This window comes from Haemaphysalis longicornis, unplaced genomic scaffold (genome assembly GCF_048455015.1).
Source record: "Haemaphysalis longicornis isolate Haplotype H1 unplaced genomic scaffold, Haemaphysalis longicornis Haplotype H1 scaffold_7, whole genome shotgun sequence".
NCBI classification, from domain to species: Eukaryota; Metazoa; Arthropoda; class Arachnida; order Ixodida; family Ixodidae; genus Haemaphysalis; species Haemaphysalis longicornis.
Genome location: NW_027526422.1, coordinates 93,460,380 through 93,480,725, shown reverse-complemented (window position 1 = coordinate 93,480,725; position 20,346 = coordinate 93,460,380). Strand labels below are relative to the sequence as shown.

The window sequence follows — 20,346 nt, the reverse complement described above, 5'->3', positions numbered from 1 at the left end:
TTCGATGGATCTAAGTTATCTGTATAGAGTTTTAGTAGGCCTTAAAGTTCCCGCTCAGTATGGCATTAACGGAAGGACGCATTGATTCAGCATTTTTGTTTTTAGGGATACAGGCACCTTACTTTTCATTAATTACAAGTGCTTGTCGAGTGCACCTGAACCCTATGCAATTCCGCGCTGGAATATTTTAGTGTGGTGGTGTCAGCACTGACCATCCAGACAAGGCAGTTATGCTCTCCCACTGGTTCTACTGTTTCGTTACCTATTCTAAAAGGACCCGTTAGGGAGGTTTGCGTATCATTAATTTAGATTAATTCATATTTATCTTAGGCCCCATGGAGAAACTCTCTATCTCTGGTTCTTCAATCATTTGTTTGAGTTGTTCAGTAGCTTTACTAAGCAAGCCTATGCTTTCGGCAACCTTTACATGGATGACGTATTCTCCATTTATTCCTAAACCCATGTTTTCCAGGTCAGGCTTCGGGCATACACTCTTCAGACATGCTGTGAATGATTTTGGCGAGATTGTGTCTCCTTCTCTACCCCTTTTCGGACCGCCAGTTTTTCGCTTTGCCTGTGAAGGATTATTCTGCCCGTGTATTCCTCATAAATGTCTTGTAGATGTCGTAGGTACATATCTTTTGTTAAACCGAAGCTTAATTGTCGTGACTGATGCCGTTGTACACAAACACGCCCTGCAGGACAGCCACCTTTCTGGAACGATGAAGATCAATCATAGTGAGTAAAGTGAAAGAAACACGCTTCCTATAGCCGCAACCGAACCTGGGTCCTCGCCTTATGAAGCCGCCGTCTAGCCGATTGCTGTATTTTGACATGCTCGAAGTGACATGGAAAACTAGGACGACAAGCAAACACTTTGTCAAGAGAACAATGGCGCTGCACAACGTTTCGTAAGGCGGTTACCGACAATTCATTAAGCCTAACCTCCACGGTTATGACGCAGGCCTAACATCAGACCTTGTGGTGTAACACCTCAAACCAGCCCTCGTTGAAAAATCGCTCACTGAACGCAAAACAGCAGGCCCAAACTCGCGCCATACACGCCAGAACCCAAAACTAGATCTACGGAGTGCGTACAGGAGAGTTGCTTTGGCTATACTGGAAAAACGGTGTGTATCTCCAGAGCAGTGTGGGATTGGCAAACCAAAGAATGCAACACAAGGAAGCTTCGTTTTCAACCATGGTCATCATTAGACGGACGGGTGCGTGATTTTGCCTTGATCCTTTAAGGAGTCCATGACTGCGGCAGCGTTTACTGGATCAAATCCTTCTACATAGTGTATAACTATCGTGTAAAGCGGCGTATTCTACACCGCCAATTTTGCCGTCACTTGGTTGATCCCATGGCTGTGATCCATTGTGGAAACTTTTTTTTCTAAACCCAGCCTGATCCCTGGGTTGTTGTAGGTCGAGGATGTCGTTTATGTGGTTAACCATTACCTTGGTAAACAACCTTTATACAACCTCAGAAGGCTGATGGGGCTGTCGTCCTTAAGAACTTTGTTATAAACCTTCCTATGAATTAAAAGTGTGTTAACGTTTTTCGAGGCTTTGGGGCACCTTTGAAGTTCATAAACATTCTGAAAATACTTTAGCAAGCTTTTCTGTTATCATATCTCCAGACTCCTCCGGAAGGTATGAGGTTATGCTGTCGTCGCCTGTCGCCTTCCCTCTTTCCTGCCCGTAAGCGCCTTTTCTGCTGCCAGCTTTGTTACTGCCTCACCATCGCAAGCTATGCATGTAGGCTCCGTCGTTTCCCCGGTTCCAACGTCGCTGGCGTGTAGCCTGGTGCAGAATAGTTCCGCCTTTCTTATTATCTCGTCTATATCGCGCGTAATGGTACCCTGTTATTCATTAGCTGCGCACATTCTATCGCTGCCAATGGCCGGCATCCTCTTTGCTACCTGCAAGCATATTCTTATTTCCAACGTTTGGTCGACGACTGCGTACGATTGTTATTTGTTTTACATCTGTTAATCAATTTTCACAGCTCTGCTAATTGAATTTGATCCACCTTACTGAACACGTTCGTGCTCTGATGCTTCGAAATCAGTTCCTTCGTTAGCTTAGTTAGTTTCTCAGTTTGTTTGCTACATGCTGCTTCTCGAGTACCGGCTGCTGCCTCTGTTGTTGCTGTTAGGTTGCTATTCAGGATGTCAACATTGTCCTTGTTTCCTGTCTCAAAGCGCGAACCTGTTCAGGAGGGTTCTTCTAAACTCCTGTTTCCTGCATCTGACTGACTTGATGCTGGATTTATTACTTTTAATGAATTCACTTCTTTCCCTTTTGAGATTCAGCCTTGTTTTGCACCTAACATGCCCAGGGTCATTGCAGTGAATGTTGGGTAGAAGCTCCACGTCTCATACAATATTTGTTGCTCTCACTTAAAATGAAATGAACTTCATTTTTTCATCCTGTAGGGACTTTTTCTTGTTCATTTGGTACCCATTCGTTTTGCGAAAAATGTGTTCATTAACCCCAGGCTATTTCTGTTCCGAAATCCAACCAGAGAGTGCATTCTCAAATTTCCCACTTATTTTCTCGTACTATGCTTGCGTCTAGATTTGCGTTAGTGTCCCATTGCAATTGTGAAATGTGTTGTGCCCTTATTCATTGCTGACTCAGCGTCTTCCTAGACCTATCTACGGCATTATCATCGTAGCTGGCTTTTCGACCATAGACTTGTACTATTTCTAATAAGTATCCCTGGCTTAGCTGGATCACAAGGACTCCTACCATTTCGTTAACACTGGAGCATTCTTCCACGTTACCTGTTATCTCTCTGCGGATCAAAACCCCCACCCCGCGTTCTTTCTTTTCGTGAGGTCCTCATAGCAAAGAATATTCCTGCTACTCAGTTCTATGAAGCCTTCTCCGATTCCTCTGACCTGGCTTCGCAGAATAATATCCAATTTAACATCGGACAGCTTCTCTTATAGTAGACCTAAGCATTCTTGCTATACAAATTTCATGCTTTGAACGTTTCGAACATTAATTTTCAGAGGCCGCCTGTCGCACCCAGAGATTTATGGCACCCTCTTCTGTATCGCTGGCCTCATCGCAGCCGTGTTCCGGTGCTCTACAGCTGCTAAAAACTCAGGGCCGAGAGTTTAGTTGGGCGGGGGCCAGTGTTTATACCAGGGTGGCAAGGTCCCTCTCTGGTAAAGGAGGGCTTTGTGGCCCTTTGTGAGGGCTCTTGGTGTGTTTGCTGTTTGCTTATCCCAACGATACTGCCAGATTTTAAGGAGTTTCCTTTGGATTAGTGGTTTGATGTCCAAGTACAGTACAGATTGTTACGATTGAAACCGCAGTCGGGCTTTGCTTCAACACTCCTCGGCTTTGCGGCGAAGCCTCCCCTACGTGCGCCTTTCAAGCATGCCCCCCTGTGTTGGTGACTAATGCTTTCACGTCTCGACAAGCCTGGGCCTCTGGCGACTATCTTTCGCCGCGTTTCAAACTTCCGCGGTTGCCGGCTAGGCAGGCTTCAACGCTTCCCAAGGACACAGAGGCCCCGCGTCTGCATCGGCTTCCTCCTCTCTCTATCCTCTCTCCTACTCAGCGTGCGCTGCTACTACCGACTGCTCACGAACCCTGGAAAGAGGGTTGTGCGTCTGTGTCGTCGTGACGTATGCACAATCTAGAGGCAACGCTTGTTTTGACCGTTGACGCTTTTGGGTATAAATCCGACCTCCGCAAGTGCTATATTCCATTCCTGTTTTAACAGTGAATCAATGCTGTAACTCTGGTCAAGTCCTGTACTCATACCTCGCCCGTCGGGGCGTTGTTCTTTGGCTTCGGCTCACCTCTCGTTATTAAGTAAAGAGTTACGTTAGCCTACGGCTTCTGGACTTCTTCACGGCTGCAACACCGGCTGGCCATTCGCTTTACACCACGCTACCATACGTATGTCGGAGGCGACAGAGCTCGGCTCTGGTCGGCCTTCCCGTAAGCAACAAGATGTAACGTGCACATCATCCCCCAGAACTGCAACAGCTGCTTCCCTGTCAGCAGCTTCAGTTCCAGCTATTCCGCAATGTCCACGTACCAAGCAGATTGTGATTTTGTGATTTTAGGCCCATAGCGTTGACCGACATGATGATGTTTAAAAGAATGTTAAGCACTGCATTTTTCTGTGGCTTTGCAGAATGCAGGGCTGTCACTACACTCCAGGAATCGTTCTATATGACTGAGCGATGTATTTGGTGTTGTATTATGTGTTCTACAGACATTAAAATACCATGAGCTTAACCTGTGAATGTGCTGGGGTTAGGATTGACTTTCTTAGAAGTAGAGTAATGGGGTCCACAAGCAGCACAAGAAACATCACAGTTGGTCTTAGATACGTCTGTGTAAAATTCTGTGCATTGGTATTTGTGTTGAAGGGCTAAAAAATGTTGGTGTATTAACGCACAGGGAGCTTTGTTCTTGTCTATGTTAGTAAATGACAAGTCAATGCCACCGGCAACCGCTTCCATGGTGTAAGGACATCAGTAAAGGTGGTCTTGTAAGTGTCTTAAAAGAAATTTCTATGTGGGATGCCAAAGTATTTACGGACATTACATATGGTTGTGCAAGAGAGGGTCGTTTAAGGAACAGACCTGCAGTGGATGTATCATGTATTAAGATGTCTGAGGGTGTTTTTGAAATGGAGTTGTTTTGACTGCGTGTAGTAGGGCTGTGTAGCCACGCTGACTTTATAGTCACCACACATCGGATTCTACATACAGGCTTCCTATCGGGCATGTTTGGAAAGCTCCAGTCGCCAATCGAAGGCCCAGGTGGTACACCAGATCAAGGAGTTAGAAAGCAGACTTTGAGGTTGATTGATAAATAACACTGTCATAATCAAGCCTCGATCTGACAAGGTTATCGAAAATATTCAATGAGGAAGCCCTGTCAGTTCTGTACGGCTGGCGTGAGAGAACCTTTAGAATACTAGGTGCCTATATGCATTTTATTCTTAGTCGTTTCATGTGGGGTATGAAGCTTAACTTCTCATACAGCAGAATACCCAAGATCTTCTGCTCCTTTTCACTGGAATTTGTTTTCTGTATACGGTGATAAATGGATCTGGTCGCATACTTCGTAGTTTTGAAAAGAGGACGCAGGACGCTTTGTCTCCAGGGAATTTGGAACAGTTTTGATCCGCCCACCTCGAGAGATTATTCACTCCCAGTTGCATCTGTCTCTCCCAAATGGACCTACTGGAAGACTTGAAACTTATCTGCACGCCGTCCACATAGACAGAATAAAAAAGTGAGTGAGGTAAAACATTCTTTAAACTATTCATTTTAACAATAAAAAAGTGTGCAACTCATAACACCTCCCTGAACAATCTTGATAAAACCGTGACAAGGCACACTCGACATGTTCTATGAGTAACGTAATCCTCCAGGATATTAAAAATATTGCCGCAGATACTAAACGCAGAAAGGTGAAGAAAAATGATGTAACGCCTTGCGGTATCATAGGCTTTCTCTACATCAACAAGATAGAGACACAGTGCGGTTTAGGTACAAATGCGTCTCTTATATAAACTTCCAACGCTACAGCACTGTCGGTTGTGGGCCTACCTGACTTGAAGCCAGACTGGCAGCTATCTAAACATCCATTATATTATAAAAAATAAATTAATCACCTGTTTGTCATTTTTTCTAAAAGCTTACACAAACAGCTCGATAAAGAAATTTGACTATAGCTTCCCGTTGAAGAAGAGTCCTTTCCATCATTTAATGTCGGGACAACAATGGCCTTTTTCCACCATATAGTAAGACGTCAAGCTTACCAAGTTTTGTTGAATAAGAAGAGTATATTGTTTCCTGTGTATGTTCATGGACATGCTCGAACATTTCGTATGTAATTTTGTCAGCCCCTGGGGAACTTTTACCGCAGGTGGAAAGCGCAACAGCTAAGTCGTGCTTAGTAAATGGGCTGCTAGCCCTTCCGTTCTGCTTCCCTCTTTCGTAGTGTCTGCCCTTCAATGATGCTTTTGTGTTGTCAGAATTGTGTGGTGTAGTGTGCGGAACTTAAGACACCTTCAATGTGCTCACCATGAGCATCGGCTTGAGCCTCAAGCGTGTCTGCAGCAGTACTCACAAGTGGGAGGGTGCTTTTGTTAAGTCCTTGTATCGCGCTAACTCTCTTTCAATCTTTGTGTGTGTCAGTGTACGAGTTAATTGACGTAATAAATGTCTTCCAGCTGTCAGTTTTGGCCGCACGTCTAATCTGCCTACCTTTCTCTTTTGCCCATTCAAAAGCAGTCAGGTTTTCAGCTCTTGGGTACCTTTTAAGGGCCACCCACGCTTTGTCTTGCCCTTTCCGGGCTATCTTGCAATCGCCATTCCACCAAGGGCATCATTTGGTCTCGTTTGTACCGGGCGTATAGGGAATGAATGATTGTGCAGCATCATTTAGGTGTACAGTGATTATATCCGCAGCTTGGTCGATACATAATTGTGCTATAGAGGCATAGGACAGCTTGGATATTTCTTAAAATTTTTTCCAGACCGCCCCCTCTCCAGGAAAACTTTTTGTGTGTTGTGGAATTTAAGGGCTTTTCGTAGCAGTTAACGCTACAGGTAAATGGTCGCTGGCATAGCGATTCGCTTCTATGCTGCACTGTACCAAACGGAAGAGTAGGCGAGCCCATTGCCAGATCGACAGACGAGTATGAGTTGTGTGTTGTGCTGTAGTACGTGGCGTGCTTTTGTTAAAAAGGCAGGTGCCTGATGACAGAAAGAATTTCTTCAAGAGTCTTCCACGGGAATCTGCACGTGCAGAACCCCACAGCTCAAATCAAATCCCCTGTATAATGAAAGGGGGTGGAAGCTGATTTACAAACCTTTCAGACTCAGCTGCTCCGAGATGGTAATCGGGAGGGACATATAAACAGCAGATTGTTGTCAACCCCCCAAAAATAATTGCTCTTACAGCAACGGCCTCAAAGTTAGTGTAAGCATCAAGCATAAAGTTAGTGTAAGCATCAAGTAAGCATCAATGCGTACTTGATGGCATGCAGTTGACTTCTTCAGAACTATAGCAACACCTCCAGAGTAGTGGGTGCAGCCATCCCTGTCTTTACGAAAAATAGTGTGCGGTGTAAGAAAGTTTGTTTCGAGCATACGTGGGTTTCTTGAAGACACATTATATCTGTATTGCGTTCTGACAGAGTTTCATAAATGTCATCTAGAGTTTTTATCAGGCCCCTGTAATTCTATTGTATCATTCTCTTAGTCAGAGATTTCATTTGAGAAAGGGGTACATGCTTGATGGGCATGTAATCCTTGGCGGATTTTTCTGACGCTCAAAGAACAGGTACCGCTCCCTGGGCACCTTAGGTGATAGAGGAGATGGTACAACATCCATTGCTTCAAGCATTGCCCCTACAGCACTTGATCAGTCGGGCTCTTTGGTGCACGCGCAAAGATGATTGGTGCCTCGGCCGGGCACACGCGCTGGGTGCGTGGATCTGGGAACGTACGACGTTGCAGAGGGAGCAGTCCTCCAGTATCCGTGATCACATCACAATCAAGGATATGAGAGGTGGGAGTTGGAACCGGTGGCGCGGCATGGCTTGCGGTTGTGTTGGCGATTGTCACAACCGCGGGAGCCGCAGACGTTGTGGTGGCTTGGGTAACCAAAGGTAGTTCAGGAGGAGGAGTGGCATCCAGATCCTGTGTGGGCATTGCAGGAGTGATCGATAGCCGCTTAGTAGGGGGGAGAAAGGGCGGCGCAGTAGCAAGTGTTACTAACCGGCCAACCGCAGTACGTTCCCGCATCACTCCTCGGCTGTGCGGCGAAGCCACTGCGTGCGCCTTTGAAACAGGTCCTCTCTTGTCAGTGATTCATGTTTTCATGCCTCGACAAGCCCGGGCCAGACGCTTCGCTTTCGGCGAGTTTCAAAACTTCGGCGGCTGTCGGCGAGGCTCGTCTCAACGCTCTTCAAGGACACAGAGTCCCGCGATTGCAGCGGGGTCCTCCTCTCTCCCCTCTTCCGGACGCAACGGGCGCCAATTCTACTGACGGCTCACGAATTCTGGAAAGAGCGTTTTGTGTGTCTGTGACGTTCGTGGCGTGTTGCGGCTTGTTGGCGTTTTGACCGTTACCGCTTTTGTGTATAAATAGAACCCCCCAAGCGCTATAACCCATTCCTGTTAGAGCAGCGAATCCATCCTGGCACTCTGCTCGAGTCCTCTATTGTAACCTCGCCCATCGTGGCATTGTTCTTTGGCTTCGGCTCACCTCTCGCTATGAAGTAAACAGTTACGTTAGCCTACGGCTTTTGGACTTCTTCACGGCTGCAACAGCGGGTGGCGGCTCCCTTCACCACGCTACCACACGTATGCTGGAGGCTACGGAGCTCGGATCGGGTGCCTCCACTCGGTCGCAACAACTGGTTGGCAGTGGTGGGATGGCAATTTCGTAACACCTGGAGCCAGAGGTGCGAGATTAACACCACGAAAGTCAAGGCGGCTTCGGACTTCGGAGAATTCACGGCGGTCAATGGTGAGTGCGTGAGTTTTCTTCACAGAGTTTTACCACATATCTGAGGATAGCTGGTAGGGCGTGTGCCTTGTCGCGTGGGTTATTCACGCAAAACATTTTTGGAGCAGTGGGAAAGCAGTACTCTAGACCAGCCATGAATTTGAAGGCGTTGAAGAAAACGCAGTTGTTGGAGCTTGCAAAAGAGCTGCGCATGGATGTTACGGACGCGCTGAGAAAGCCAGAGCTGATACAGGCTATAGTGTCGCTGTCGGGGCTGACGATGAGGAGCTGTCGGAATGCATTGAGCTTATCAATGGCAGGGAGACCGCGAAACGTTAGGCCGCCGAGGCAGAGGCTAAACGTCTGGCTGCAGAGGAGGAACGCGAGAAGAAAAAGCGAGAATATGAGCTCGGGAGGCAGAAAGAGGAACGCGAGGATATAAGAGAACACGAGAGAAAGATGCGATGGTACGCCCTCGATATATAGCGAATCCGAAGGGAAAGAAAGAAGCTCGAAAAAGAGAGACTCCAACGAAAGAACAAGAACCTAGAGCACGAAATTCAACCCGAGCAGGAAGAAGTGAAGCCTCAGTTTGAATTGTTGCTCGAAAAAGACGTCGGTGTTGAGGAAAGCACCGTTCCAGCGCTGCCATTAGCAGACGCTCAAGAGCGCGAGTCGGAAGCGACGGTTGCGGCCCAGTAGCGCGGCGAAGTGGCTCACAGAGGTAGCGGAGATAGCGCATTTCCGGAGGCTCATGACAGAGGGAAATGTAAGTCCACTGAGAGCGGAAATGTGTTTTTGTTGGTTTCGGAGATCTCGGCAAGGTTTTTAGATGGTTCAAATTTGCGGGAGGCCTTGGGAACGGCTACCGGTCTGAACACAAACATTTCGCGAGATAGCGATGTTTCGCTGGAGTGCGTAAACCATGAGGCTACCGAAAGGCAACATGAGTTCGCTGAAACGGAGGTTGTTTCTTCGGACGGCAGTTCAGAAGGGACCGACGTTGTGGCAAAGCCTGCAGTCGAGGCAGCGAACGGTTTGCACGGTTCAGTTGGGAGTAATGATCTCGCCACTGAACAAGCCGATTCCGTCCTACAACCAGCTAAGGTAGCTGACCTCGAGCAACGGCCAGCCGAGATCGTAGAGATTCAGGTGTCTGAGGCGGCTGAGCCATCTTTTGTTACAGGGCAGCCTGGTTGTAGTGTAGTTCTGGCAGTGAGGAAGGAGAACGGGAACACGCTTCGGTCTTCGCGTGCTGAGGCAGCCGCCGAAAGCGCGAGGGACGACGAGTTGGTGACTGTTGGGAACTGCAAGCACTGCAAGGCGTCTAAAGAGCTCCTCGTGCCCTTGTCACTCCCAGCTGATGCTCCCCATAATAGGCCAACATCGGCTGAGCTAGTTGAGATTCCGGTGTCTCCTGTGGCTGAGCCGAAGTCGGTAACAGACCAGCGGTGGCCTGGACGAGAGAACGTAAACGCGTTCCTATGTTCGCTTCCGAACGCGTTCGCGAAAAGTTGAGCAACGAGGAGAGAGGGAAAACTTCTGCGCGTACTTGCGGCGCGTGTTTCAGTGCGGGCACGCCAACGGGTAAAGCTTGAGCTCGCATCGCGCAAAGGGAACGCCACCTCCAAGAAGGAGTGCGCGCCTAACGTACGAACGGTTGAAAATCCCGCTCCCTCCTCCGCGCGCTTGACCTTTGTCGAAAACAACGGCCGGTGTCCTTTCCCGCGGTCGCAGCAGTCACTTTCAAAGAACGGGCGCACATAAAGTGCGGTGCAAATTAGGGAAAGCTCAGGACAATACACGAGAGCTCAAATCGCAACTCTGAGCGCAAGAAGTGGCTTGTAGACGCCTGACTTTCTCAATTTCATTGTTTTTCTTGAAGTAGATTTCACCCATTAAGATTACGTTCTTTGTGTGTGGGACATTTCTAATCACGCGAAATGGGACCTTTCAAGTTTGTGCACTTGTCCAATGTACAGCTGGGCTAAAATTTAATTAGTGTAGTTAGTATTAGCGTATTTTATCGCAACTAAAAGCCTTGTAGATCTTCGGTGTGGATTTGTATGTGCACTTGCCGGCGATGCGGTTGTGTCTTCCTGAGTTGTTTTGTTGCTTGCCTGACCAAGCCAGAGACGTTCTTGGGAGCCACTACTCGTCCAGTGACCGGCCCGGTGATGCTCCAGCACGGTGTCGTAGAGCCCAGGCCTGGATTCGAGCGTTCCGAGCACTTCACTTCGAAAGCATCGCTCCGGACAACGGTTGAAGACCCTTATCCATCGTGATCTCGAACCCCCGGCGGAAAAGCTGTTACGAATCGGCCCGCTGCCGTACCTTTCCTCATCACTCCTCGGCTGTGCGGCGAAGCCAGTGCATGCGCCTTTGAAACAGGTCCCCTCTTGTCAGTGATTCATGTTTTCATGGCTCGACATGCCCGGGCCAGACGCTTCGCTTTCGGTGCGTTTCACAACTGCGACGGCTGCCGGCGAGGCTCGTCTCAACGCTCTTCAAGGGCACAGAGGCCCCGCGATCGCAGCAGAGTCCTCATCTCTCCCCTCTCCCGGAATCAACGTGTGCCAATGCTACCGACGGCTCACGAACTCTGGAAAGAGCGTTGTGTGTGTCTGTGACGTTCGTGGCGTGTTGTGGCTTGTTGGCGTTTTGACCGTTACCGCTTTTGCGTGTAAATAGAAGCCCCGCAAGTGATATAACCCATTCTGTCAGAGCTGCGCATCCATGCTGTCACTCTGCTCGAGTCCTGTATTGTAACCTCACCCGTCGGGGCATTGTCCTTTGGCTTCGGCTCTCATCTCCCTATGAAGTAAACAGTTACGTTAGCCTACGGCTTCTGGACTTCTTCACGGCTGCAACGCCGGCTGGCTGCCCGCTTCACCACGCTACCACAGTTATGCCGGAGGCTACGGAGGTCGGATCGGGTGCCCCCACTCGGTCGCAACACAAGACTACACTGCGTCGCTGTACTAACCAGACGCCGCCCCAACCTCCGGCGGGCGGCATCTGCATAGGAGGCTGCCGAAAACAACCTGTGTTTCGGCGCGCTTCAACAAAGCTGATGTTCTCACTAACCTTAGCATGTATTATTTCCCTTTCTTTTTTCGAAAGTGAGACAGGGTTGAACGCATGCACTGTGTGGACCACTGCAGTACTACAAAGGCTACACCAGTACAAAGGCTGAATCACAGAGCAATGACATGTGCCATTCTTCAGAGGGCGCTACACAAGAGGTTTTTGAGAATGAACAGCATATTTGTAAAGTATGTACACACAGTGCCTAAATAAATGTCATTCAGAAAGAAATATTATTCGTAAAATATAAATGTTGTTTTGTTGGTTTTTTGTTACTAGTGTTTGTTCCCTCCTCACCTAGTCGCGAATCATTCGCCATTCCCATTAGCCCCCATGCTGATGTCGCTGGCAATAGGTTTGAACTGCTTTTCGCACGAAGCTTCGCTACCATTTATAGTTACCTTGGTGTATGCACGATACCGCGTACACTGCAGCATCTAAAACTTGTCACTGCCTATACTTGTCACTGCCTTGTCACTGGCTATACTACACGCACGATTGCTGAAATCAGTTTATGAATACGTGAGAGGGGGTGATACTGCAGTGAAAGATTGCACCGGTGAACGTCGTCGGCGCGGCTTCGTAAAGCGGTGACTGAGTAACTGTGGCAATGCTAAGCCTTTTCTGCGCTGCGACAGCGGTGCCTGCAGAAACACCAGCGGTCCGCTATCCAGCGCTGGAAATCTTCAATTAATGTCGTGAGCATGCATGTTGTGTTTGATACCGCACTATCTGGCCTCCAAACGCACGTTGCCGCTATTCTAAAACTGACGTCTCTACGCGATCACGGCAGACGCTAGGGGCATGGCCGCACGGTAGTTCTATGCTTCCCGACCGCCCACCGGCCCCGCTCAGCAGTAGGGGCTGTAGTAGGTGGAGCATGGCCGTCAAATGCTAACTAAGCGTGACGTAGCGCCGAGCGGGGCCAATGGCTGCGCTCAACTCGAACCTTGTCCTGTCTTTCGCATCGTCGTTGATGTCACAGCTTGCACAGTGCTGTGGAGGCGCGATGAAACGGTAGAAGCGCCAGGCCTTATTGCTGGCTCTTTTTAATGAACGATAACTCGGCCAATACTAAACGCCTTTAAACATTTTGACGCAGGATATTCCTTGGATAGTACTCCAGCGAATGCGCACGTAATATCGCAACCTTTGCAACCCTATTTAGGGTTTCTTTAAAGGCCAACTGCACATAAATTTCAGCCAGCGTAAAAATCATGTTGTATTTCTGCAAACTTAAAAGGTGTGCAACATGCAAAGCACTGGGTTTTAAACAGGAAAGCGGGTGACCAAACTGCTCGCGCAGACGCGTTTTCCAAACTGAATCTGTTAAAAAGGCTGCCATTGAAGGCAGACATACGGGACGCCCGTGATGAAGCTGCGCGTGGTAGCATCGCGTGTTATTTCCACGGGAGAATGTGTGCTAACATTCCGCCGAGGCTAATAGAGGTGGCCGCAATTGCGACGGCGCGTAGCTATCAACTCAGATGAAGTAGACCGTCGACAGTTAATTTTTGGACAGAATACCTGTCGGAGTAGCAATATCGTTAGCGTCACTTGTAAAATAGAATGTTCAGGTTCTGAAGGCTTTTTGCTTGTATGACACGGAAAAGCAGCTTTAGTTAGACGTTGCCTTGGTTATGATCTAGAATTTTTTTGGCTTGTTTTGACGGGAACGAACAGCGCCCTTGCGGTGGTCAATCACACAACGTCTTAGGTGAAAACAGTTTGTGAATGTACGCCCTCTAACTTTCATCTCGCTTCACATCAATGATCAATGTGAAAATTGGCTTGAAACCATATGTCACCTTTCAAAGCTAGGTGATGCACTAAAGAGCAAAAAAAGCTACCCACCTATCGTGGTTTGCTACTTTCAACAGGGGCATGTGCAGTTTATAACATGTTACTTTCAGGTAAACTAAATTTAACACTGTACAAAAATCAATACATGGTAGTAATGTCGTTAATCGTTTAAGAGAGGAGCAGTGTCGTTAGCTTACGCACTTCGCCAAGACCCCGACAGCACGCTACTACGACCAAGGCTGGTTTACGTTTACTTAATGGGTGAGGAAACATATAGCCCAAGGGCTCACACTGGCGCGTAGAACAGCCGAAATGAGGTCGTAAAATTTTGATGAGTAAAAGTGGTAGGGGTGGCGTAGGGCCACTTGAAATACCGCAAATATTTCACGCGGAAGATCAAGTCGCCAAGAATTTACAAACGATCTTTTTTATTAAGAGCTGCAATAATAATGATAATTGTGCAGGCAAGTATATTTCTTGCGCTTTTTTTCTGAATAACAATGATGTGTTCAAATAAAAACGTTTTTTCAAACTCCCAAAGCATCGTAAGCGCGCATATAGTTTGTAGGATAGCATTATTAATCGTTGATTTTGCATCCTATGCGGTTAGCTTTAACACGTGTGATGCTGATGTCAGTGCAGCGCGCCGGTGTAGCAGAGGAACCCCCGGCAAAGCCACCGGCGAACGCGCCGGCGAACGCCAGTCGTCGGAGAAGCGGGATTTCCGGGGAACAAATTCCACTTCTCCGTCACAGTTCCCTGGAAACGTCTTTCGCAGACTCTTTGCCGCGTGCAACAGTCCTCTGTTACAGAGCCACTTTGAACGCTTGCAGCGAATGCGCCATGGCGGTATAGGGCCCAAAACTTCACCACAAATATTTTTAGAGCACATAAACTTAAGTGAATCAAGTTTGAGGAAAGTGAAATTTCAGAGCAGTTGGCCTTTAAACTCCCAACTATGCTGTTTTCAACAACGTCTGAATTTGCAACAGCTGTAACAAACCCGTCAGCGCCTTGCCCAAAAAAGGGAACAAATACTGATTTTAAATACTTACGTATTGATTAGCGGGGCCACGCGCTGGGAGACCTTCCGTGATCCCAGTGTATAAGAAGTGAATTTCCAAAAGTTGTACGTTTTGAAAATTATCTTCATGCTGTTTAAAGTGAGTTCCCAATGTGCTGAAGTCTTGATTTGGAGAGTATATTATTTCCTCTTTACTGACGTCTCCGCCGACTTCAAACTAAAAAGTTCAGAAACAAAGAAAGCAGTAAAATACATCCATTGAGCATCTGGATTAGGAAATAACGATAGGGAGAACGATCGTATATCAGACAAATGGCATTATCTAACCAATACGCCTATCTTGCTATACCGCATCAACTCCGCAACCGGGCGCAAACAGATACAAGCACAGCGTTCTCGATGAATGCTGTAATTATGATAATATAAAATTCAGAAACACTTCAGGTATCTGCGAAGTGTGGTCATCTCTTCAACATTCTAGGGACTTTCAAAGTGCTTTCCTCTCACCACAGAAGCGTTTAGGACCATTCTTTAATGGCGGAATGCGGCCGGGAAAACGACGCTGTTGGCCACTTTTTGGGTGCTGGGTATTGTGCACATTACTTGGGATGACCCAGGTGAGACCATACAAAACGAAGTTGGCAGAGTGAAACAAAGACCAATTTCAGTCATAGGGCACCAATAAGGCGTTCAAGTGGTCCTCGGCCACGAGCGAAGTCAAATCACATCGAAATGCCCAGTGTCAGAAGATCTTTAAAATTACGGACAGCTTATTGGTATGAACCCGCAATGTTAAATGCATCACGGAGCTTGAAAAATGAAGCATCTCATACCGGTGAATAAGATTTCTGTAACACTGGACGTGGTAAATAATAAAATAAAAAGTAATAAAAGAAGGTCATCTCGACTCCCCTTCTAGTTAAAGGGGTCTGTTTTATGGAGGAAGCTTTTGAAAAAGCAGAATGTTTCAATCGATATTTACGTTCTGTTTTTTCTTCCGTGTTAAAGCCAAGTGATCAACAGTGCGCACGTCAACGTGTTTTCAAAAACGTATTCATGTACTCTTTGACATACTGCGAGTTGAACGATTGCTGAATAATTTGACAGTTTGACAGACCTGGCAAGATCGGCAACAGCAAAAATGTCTCGCTTCGTCCCTGGCCAGGTAATGGAGCGACTCAGTTTACCAAAATCTTTGGAGCCGCCTAAACGACCGGCAAATGGTTCATCATGAGCGTAGCGATGCAGTGCGCACCTCACACTTAGGGGGTTACCACATTGAATGGTTCAATTGCCTCATCATCGGTGGCTACGTAGTTAAGCACGAGTCCTTCACCGCCCAGCAGAACTGTTCCCCCCCGGGCGTCAGTGACACACGCGCACATTAGCCCCCCTACCGCGCCTGCTACAACACAAGTAGGATCTCGGCGCACGTCCGCAGCAGGACAAGCTACGTCTCGGCGTCTAAAACAAATCAAATTAAAAAAAAATTGTCCCCAAGAGACCGTCGCAAATCCGGCGACAAAACGGGTCATTCTGCTAGCCGTCTACTACCTCTTCCCGGCTCAATACAACCGCCTTGCAACGGGCATCGCTTCCCCCTGGGTTTACAGCCGAGGCCCGTCTGCTTGCCGGCGGCATGGAGTTCGCGAAAAGCGCCTGCCCCTCTCTGCGGGGTGTCCGCGCGCCCTTTCTCAACTCTGGGCCCTCTTCCTCCACTCAACGGCTGTCAATTTCGCCTCCTTTACGGCCACACGCTTTTGCGCCGCGGGCTAAAGTCATACTTTGACAATGAATCTCGATGGGTTACGAAGCACTAGATACAGCGTCAGCTATCAAGTTCGTGCACTACCCACAGGGGCCAGCAACAAGCATTAATCTCGCGTGCACTACTCCGAGTGGCGGCTGTGGCCTTTCTCCCGGAATACGTATACCACCGTTCCAGCGGGGCGTGGTTGCACCGTCGCACTGCCCCGTGAGGCTGCGTTAACGAGGGGTGCACGCACACTTGCCTACGGAGGGGCAGTCGCCTCGTCCCCACAGCAGCTACCGCTAGCGGACGGTGGGCCAGAGTCGTAGCGGTGCATAAGCATTAAGACTGATTCTGGTTGCGTACTCAGCTTAATTAGTGGCCAAAGGCTAATGAGCCAATTGCCCCACGTTGGGCGCCAGTTTGTGGTCTCTCTACCTCCCAATATGCATAACCCTAGCATTGCACAAGGCAGGCATTCATGCACACAGCCAGGAACCACCGCGGGTTCGAGCTAGTTGAGCACGCTCACGAAACTGAAACGCCGTCGCGCCAAATCAACACCAGCTCTGTTGGGAAGGTGGAGTAAGGGGCGACAAAGGAATATGCCCAGAATACGGAGAGAAGACGTTTATTTTACATTAACGTCCCGGTTACATAATTTACAGTACAAGTACGCACTTCCCTTGAGGTGAAAGAGGCGATGGGGCGCCACGCGCAAGTGTGCGCGTCGTCGGCGCAAAGCCAGTAGGCTCTTCGGTCAGGGCAAATTCCGGAGTGCGCTCGCGCATCACCACGCTGGTCAGATCGGCTCGCAGACGCGAGGGAGACGAGGCCCATTCGACCGCACGGCGTGTTCGTCGAGTGGTAGGTACGGCCACTGGTCGGCGACTCTGGCTAGTTCCGGTTTCCGAAATTGTGGCGATCCTAGCGGCAGGGTGCTCCGGCGTGGCCCTTCCTTTTCCCTCAGCGTTTGTTTCTTTCCACACCGTGCATGCTTCCGCGCCTCCTCACGCATGCGCAACAGCTCACCGGCGTGAATATATTTTTTTCTTTCCCTCGGCGCCCGCGGCGGCCCAGTTCGGTGCTTGCGGGAGCAAGCCGGCGTGCGAAGGGTTGCGCGGGTTGCCTTCACGTCTCCACGGGCTGAATGTTTCGCTGCATTATAAGATATATTCGAATGTATTCTAAATATGGGGCCCCGGAGGAAGGAGGGTCACCAGTCCTGCGTAGCTCTGTTGTGCAGCAACACAGGGCGAAACAGTTCGGCCAAGTTTCTCGTCTTCTCCAAAGATGACACGTAAGCAAATTAGCTTTGTACAAGTTATAGTAATTTCCAGAAAAGCCGACCGATCGCACTCTTCTGTTTTCAAAATACTTCGCGCATGTAACGGGAAGTTAATGAGACATGTCAGTCGTATTGGAGTGAAAACTAATGTATCCCAGCCTTGCAGGTACAAAAGGTTTTAGTAGAAGTATATACGCGTTCGGCGCGCACACTCTTGCCCATATGGTGAATTTGAGGCGGCATTGCCGTTTTATGATTGCCTTAGTAACTGCTTGAACATCGATTCAGGAATCTTATCAATGTGTTTTTATTGTTGTTTCGTGCAGTCGGTTTAAGTCTTGGTTGGGGCCCCAAGTCAAAGAAGGTTTGAGACTTCATTGGACGTTTCCTCTGGTGAATCTCCTCAACCTCTCCAAAGTCATCACGCTGCACCTGCTCACAAAGCAGGCAAGCTCAACTGTACGCGCTTCTTGTCATTGACATCGTACCTATTACCACGGCGATTGTTGGCGTGGGGCTGGTGAACCCGGACCACTTTTTCTTGTGCCATCTTGCTCCAAAAACGGATATTTGCGGCAAAACTGCTGCCAAGTGTTGTTTCAGCGCTCCGAAAAATCTGGTGAATACCGCGGTGTTCAATGCCACTCGATTTTCACAGTGATCAATGGAAGGCCAAGCCGAAATTCATGCGTTGTCTGCAGCCCCCATTGCAAGCGTTTCGCGCATTAAAAAAACAAAAAACAAAGTACCATTGCCGGCTTTGCTCTTCAATCCGACGTGCGCGCCCGCGCCTTGTCATCTTATCGCGAGTGGCCTTGCTGTTCCATAGTTTTAAGTTAGAAGCGTCATGCCGTATCGGACAGGATGAGATAAGAGGCGCGGCCCTGACAAGAGCTAGACAGTAGCTTGTGACAACCTAGCCGATATCTGGAAGTAATGAGCACGGTACATTCGGCTTACAATACAGGAACGTTTTTTTTTCTGCAGGTCTCTTCTCCCCCCTCCCTCCCCCCTCCCCCTCCCCCCGGTAATGCGACTGTTCACGGGCCATTAAAAGAAAAGACGGTGCGTTCGATTTGTGTTGCGATTGTGTTCTGTGCTATACGACGTGGTTGGGCATTATTTTTGTACGCAGATATAATCCAGCAATGAGGGGTCAATAGTGCAGTTATTGTGTTGCAACAGTTTGTTCTCGCTGCATTTTGTTGGTGCGAACATTATTCCTCGGCAGTGTATGCAGGTTAATGTCCGGGTTAACGCTTTCTTTCAGAGTTTGCGTTAACTGGCCAAAAAGGCTGGCCTTGAAGCATACCTGTGCGTGCTTTCTTTTATTTCATAGGTTCCCGATTACTGTCTCTGAACTGAAACGAATTTCTTGAATGTCTAAGAATATTCCTGTCTCGAGGCGAGCCCAAGAGATAAGTATACATTGAGTGGGACCTGTGAAGTTCTTTTCTTCTCCCGCCCAGGTGTGCGCGAAAAAAAATCTATAGTGTCTAAAACTTTCGAAGTTCTGCTTGCGTAATCAATTATTTTGTATTTAAATGTATACCTCGCTCGTTTTTTCCTATTGTGCAATGTTGTATACCTAAATTTGCATGTCATAATTTTACTTTGTCCAATAGTGTGTTCATAACATGTATGTGCAATATATGAGAGTAGTGCATGTTTTTTTATGACTTCGAATCAAAGATGTCCTCATATGAATTTTGAATAAAAGAAAACCGAAAAGAATGTTTGTGTATCGCTGCAATAAATATCGCCAAAAAGACAGCAATTCGACCTCAGAAAACGGACTGTTACCTACATGTTTTCTTCGTTCAGTTATTAAACGCGTTACTGCACACACATACCAAACGACGGGTGGCGGCCATTCCGAGGCATCGCCGCCGCTCGTCTAACTTTCGCGCCTGGTGCCATTGCCGAGCGGCCTGTGAGAAGCGGCCGGCGCAAAGGTTGGGCGAGCGTCAGTTGCTGCGGCCTGCGCCCGGCGTCCCAGCCCGGCTGCCGCGGAAAAAATGAGGTCAGCAGCGTCCGCGACGTCACCAACCTCCTTACCCCCCTCCCCACTCATTGCCATGACGATAACTGCAACGTTTTTCAGACGCCACGTACCACTAGGTGAGGATTTGGCGCTGTTGGGGCGAATTACGGGGGACCACTGTGGATGCTAGAGAGGCCGCCCCGTGGTACGGCTTTACCACAAGCGTAGGGGCAACAGGAGCAGCCTTAGGCACGGGCCGCAGCCGGAAGGGCTGGTGGGCTTTCGCCGGCGCAACAGAGCTACAGCCGGCTGGTAAAGAAAGCGTCACATACCTTCGGCCAACGCCTTCGGCGTCCAGGAATCGTCTCCCCGAACGGACCCCCCGAACGCCCAGGGCGCGCGTTCGCATCCCGGCGAGAGCGGGGTTCGGGAATCGTTCAAACGGGCCAGTGAGGTGAGGTTAGCTCCACCACCAGGACGGAGCGCCTGCTGCGTGACAGTGTTTTATCGCCACAACGGTCGCTGCTGCCTTCACCTCAGGCAGGAGTTTAAGATGGCTCGGCCGTACACAGTGGCGCCGAGACGAGCCGTCATTTCGGGGAGAGAGGGAAAAAGCGCCGCGCAATGGCGCAAACCTAGCGATCGCGCAATGGCCGGGGAGCCAGTTCCCCACACTCCCCTCTCCTTAAATGCCCTCGCCGGTCTGACAAGAGTTGACCGGCCATCGCCCAGGCATGCATAAGACGGCGAAGCGTAGAAAGAATGCATGCAAAAAGTAGCCTCAGTCCCCAGCCTGGCTTGTAAAGAAAGCGTCACATACCTTCTGCCAACGACTTCGGCGTTCTGGAAGCGTCTCCCCGAACGGACACCGCGCAGGGCGCGCTTTCGCGTCCCGGCGTGAGCGG

The 20,346-nt window shown here is 48.8% G+C and overlaps 1 protein-coding gene across 5 annotated transcripts in view; it reads right to left on the bottom strand.

The window, feature by feature from the left end:
* LOC144146106 (uncharacterized) overlaps positions 1-20,346 on the bottom strand; it is a 593,048-nt gene that overhangs the window by 98,050 nt on the left and 474,652 nt on the right. For all 5 annotated transcript variants that reach the window (XM_077678048.1, XM_077678053.1, XM_077678051.1 and 2 more), the window contains one exon: positions 14,451-14,636. In XM_077678048.1, the coding sequence (XP_077534174.1) occupies positions 14,451-14,636 (186 nt within the window). The remainder of the gene's footprint in view (positions 1-14,450; positions 14,637-20,346) is intronic.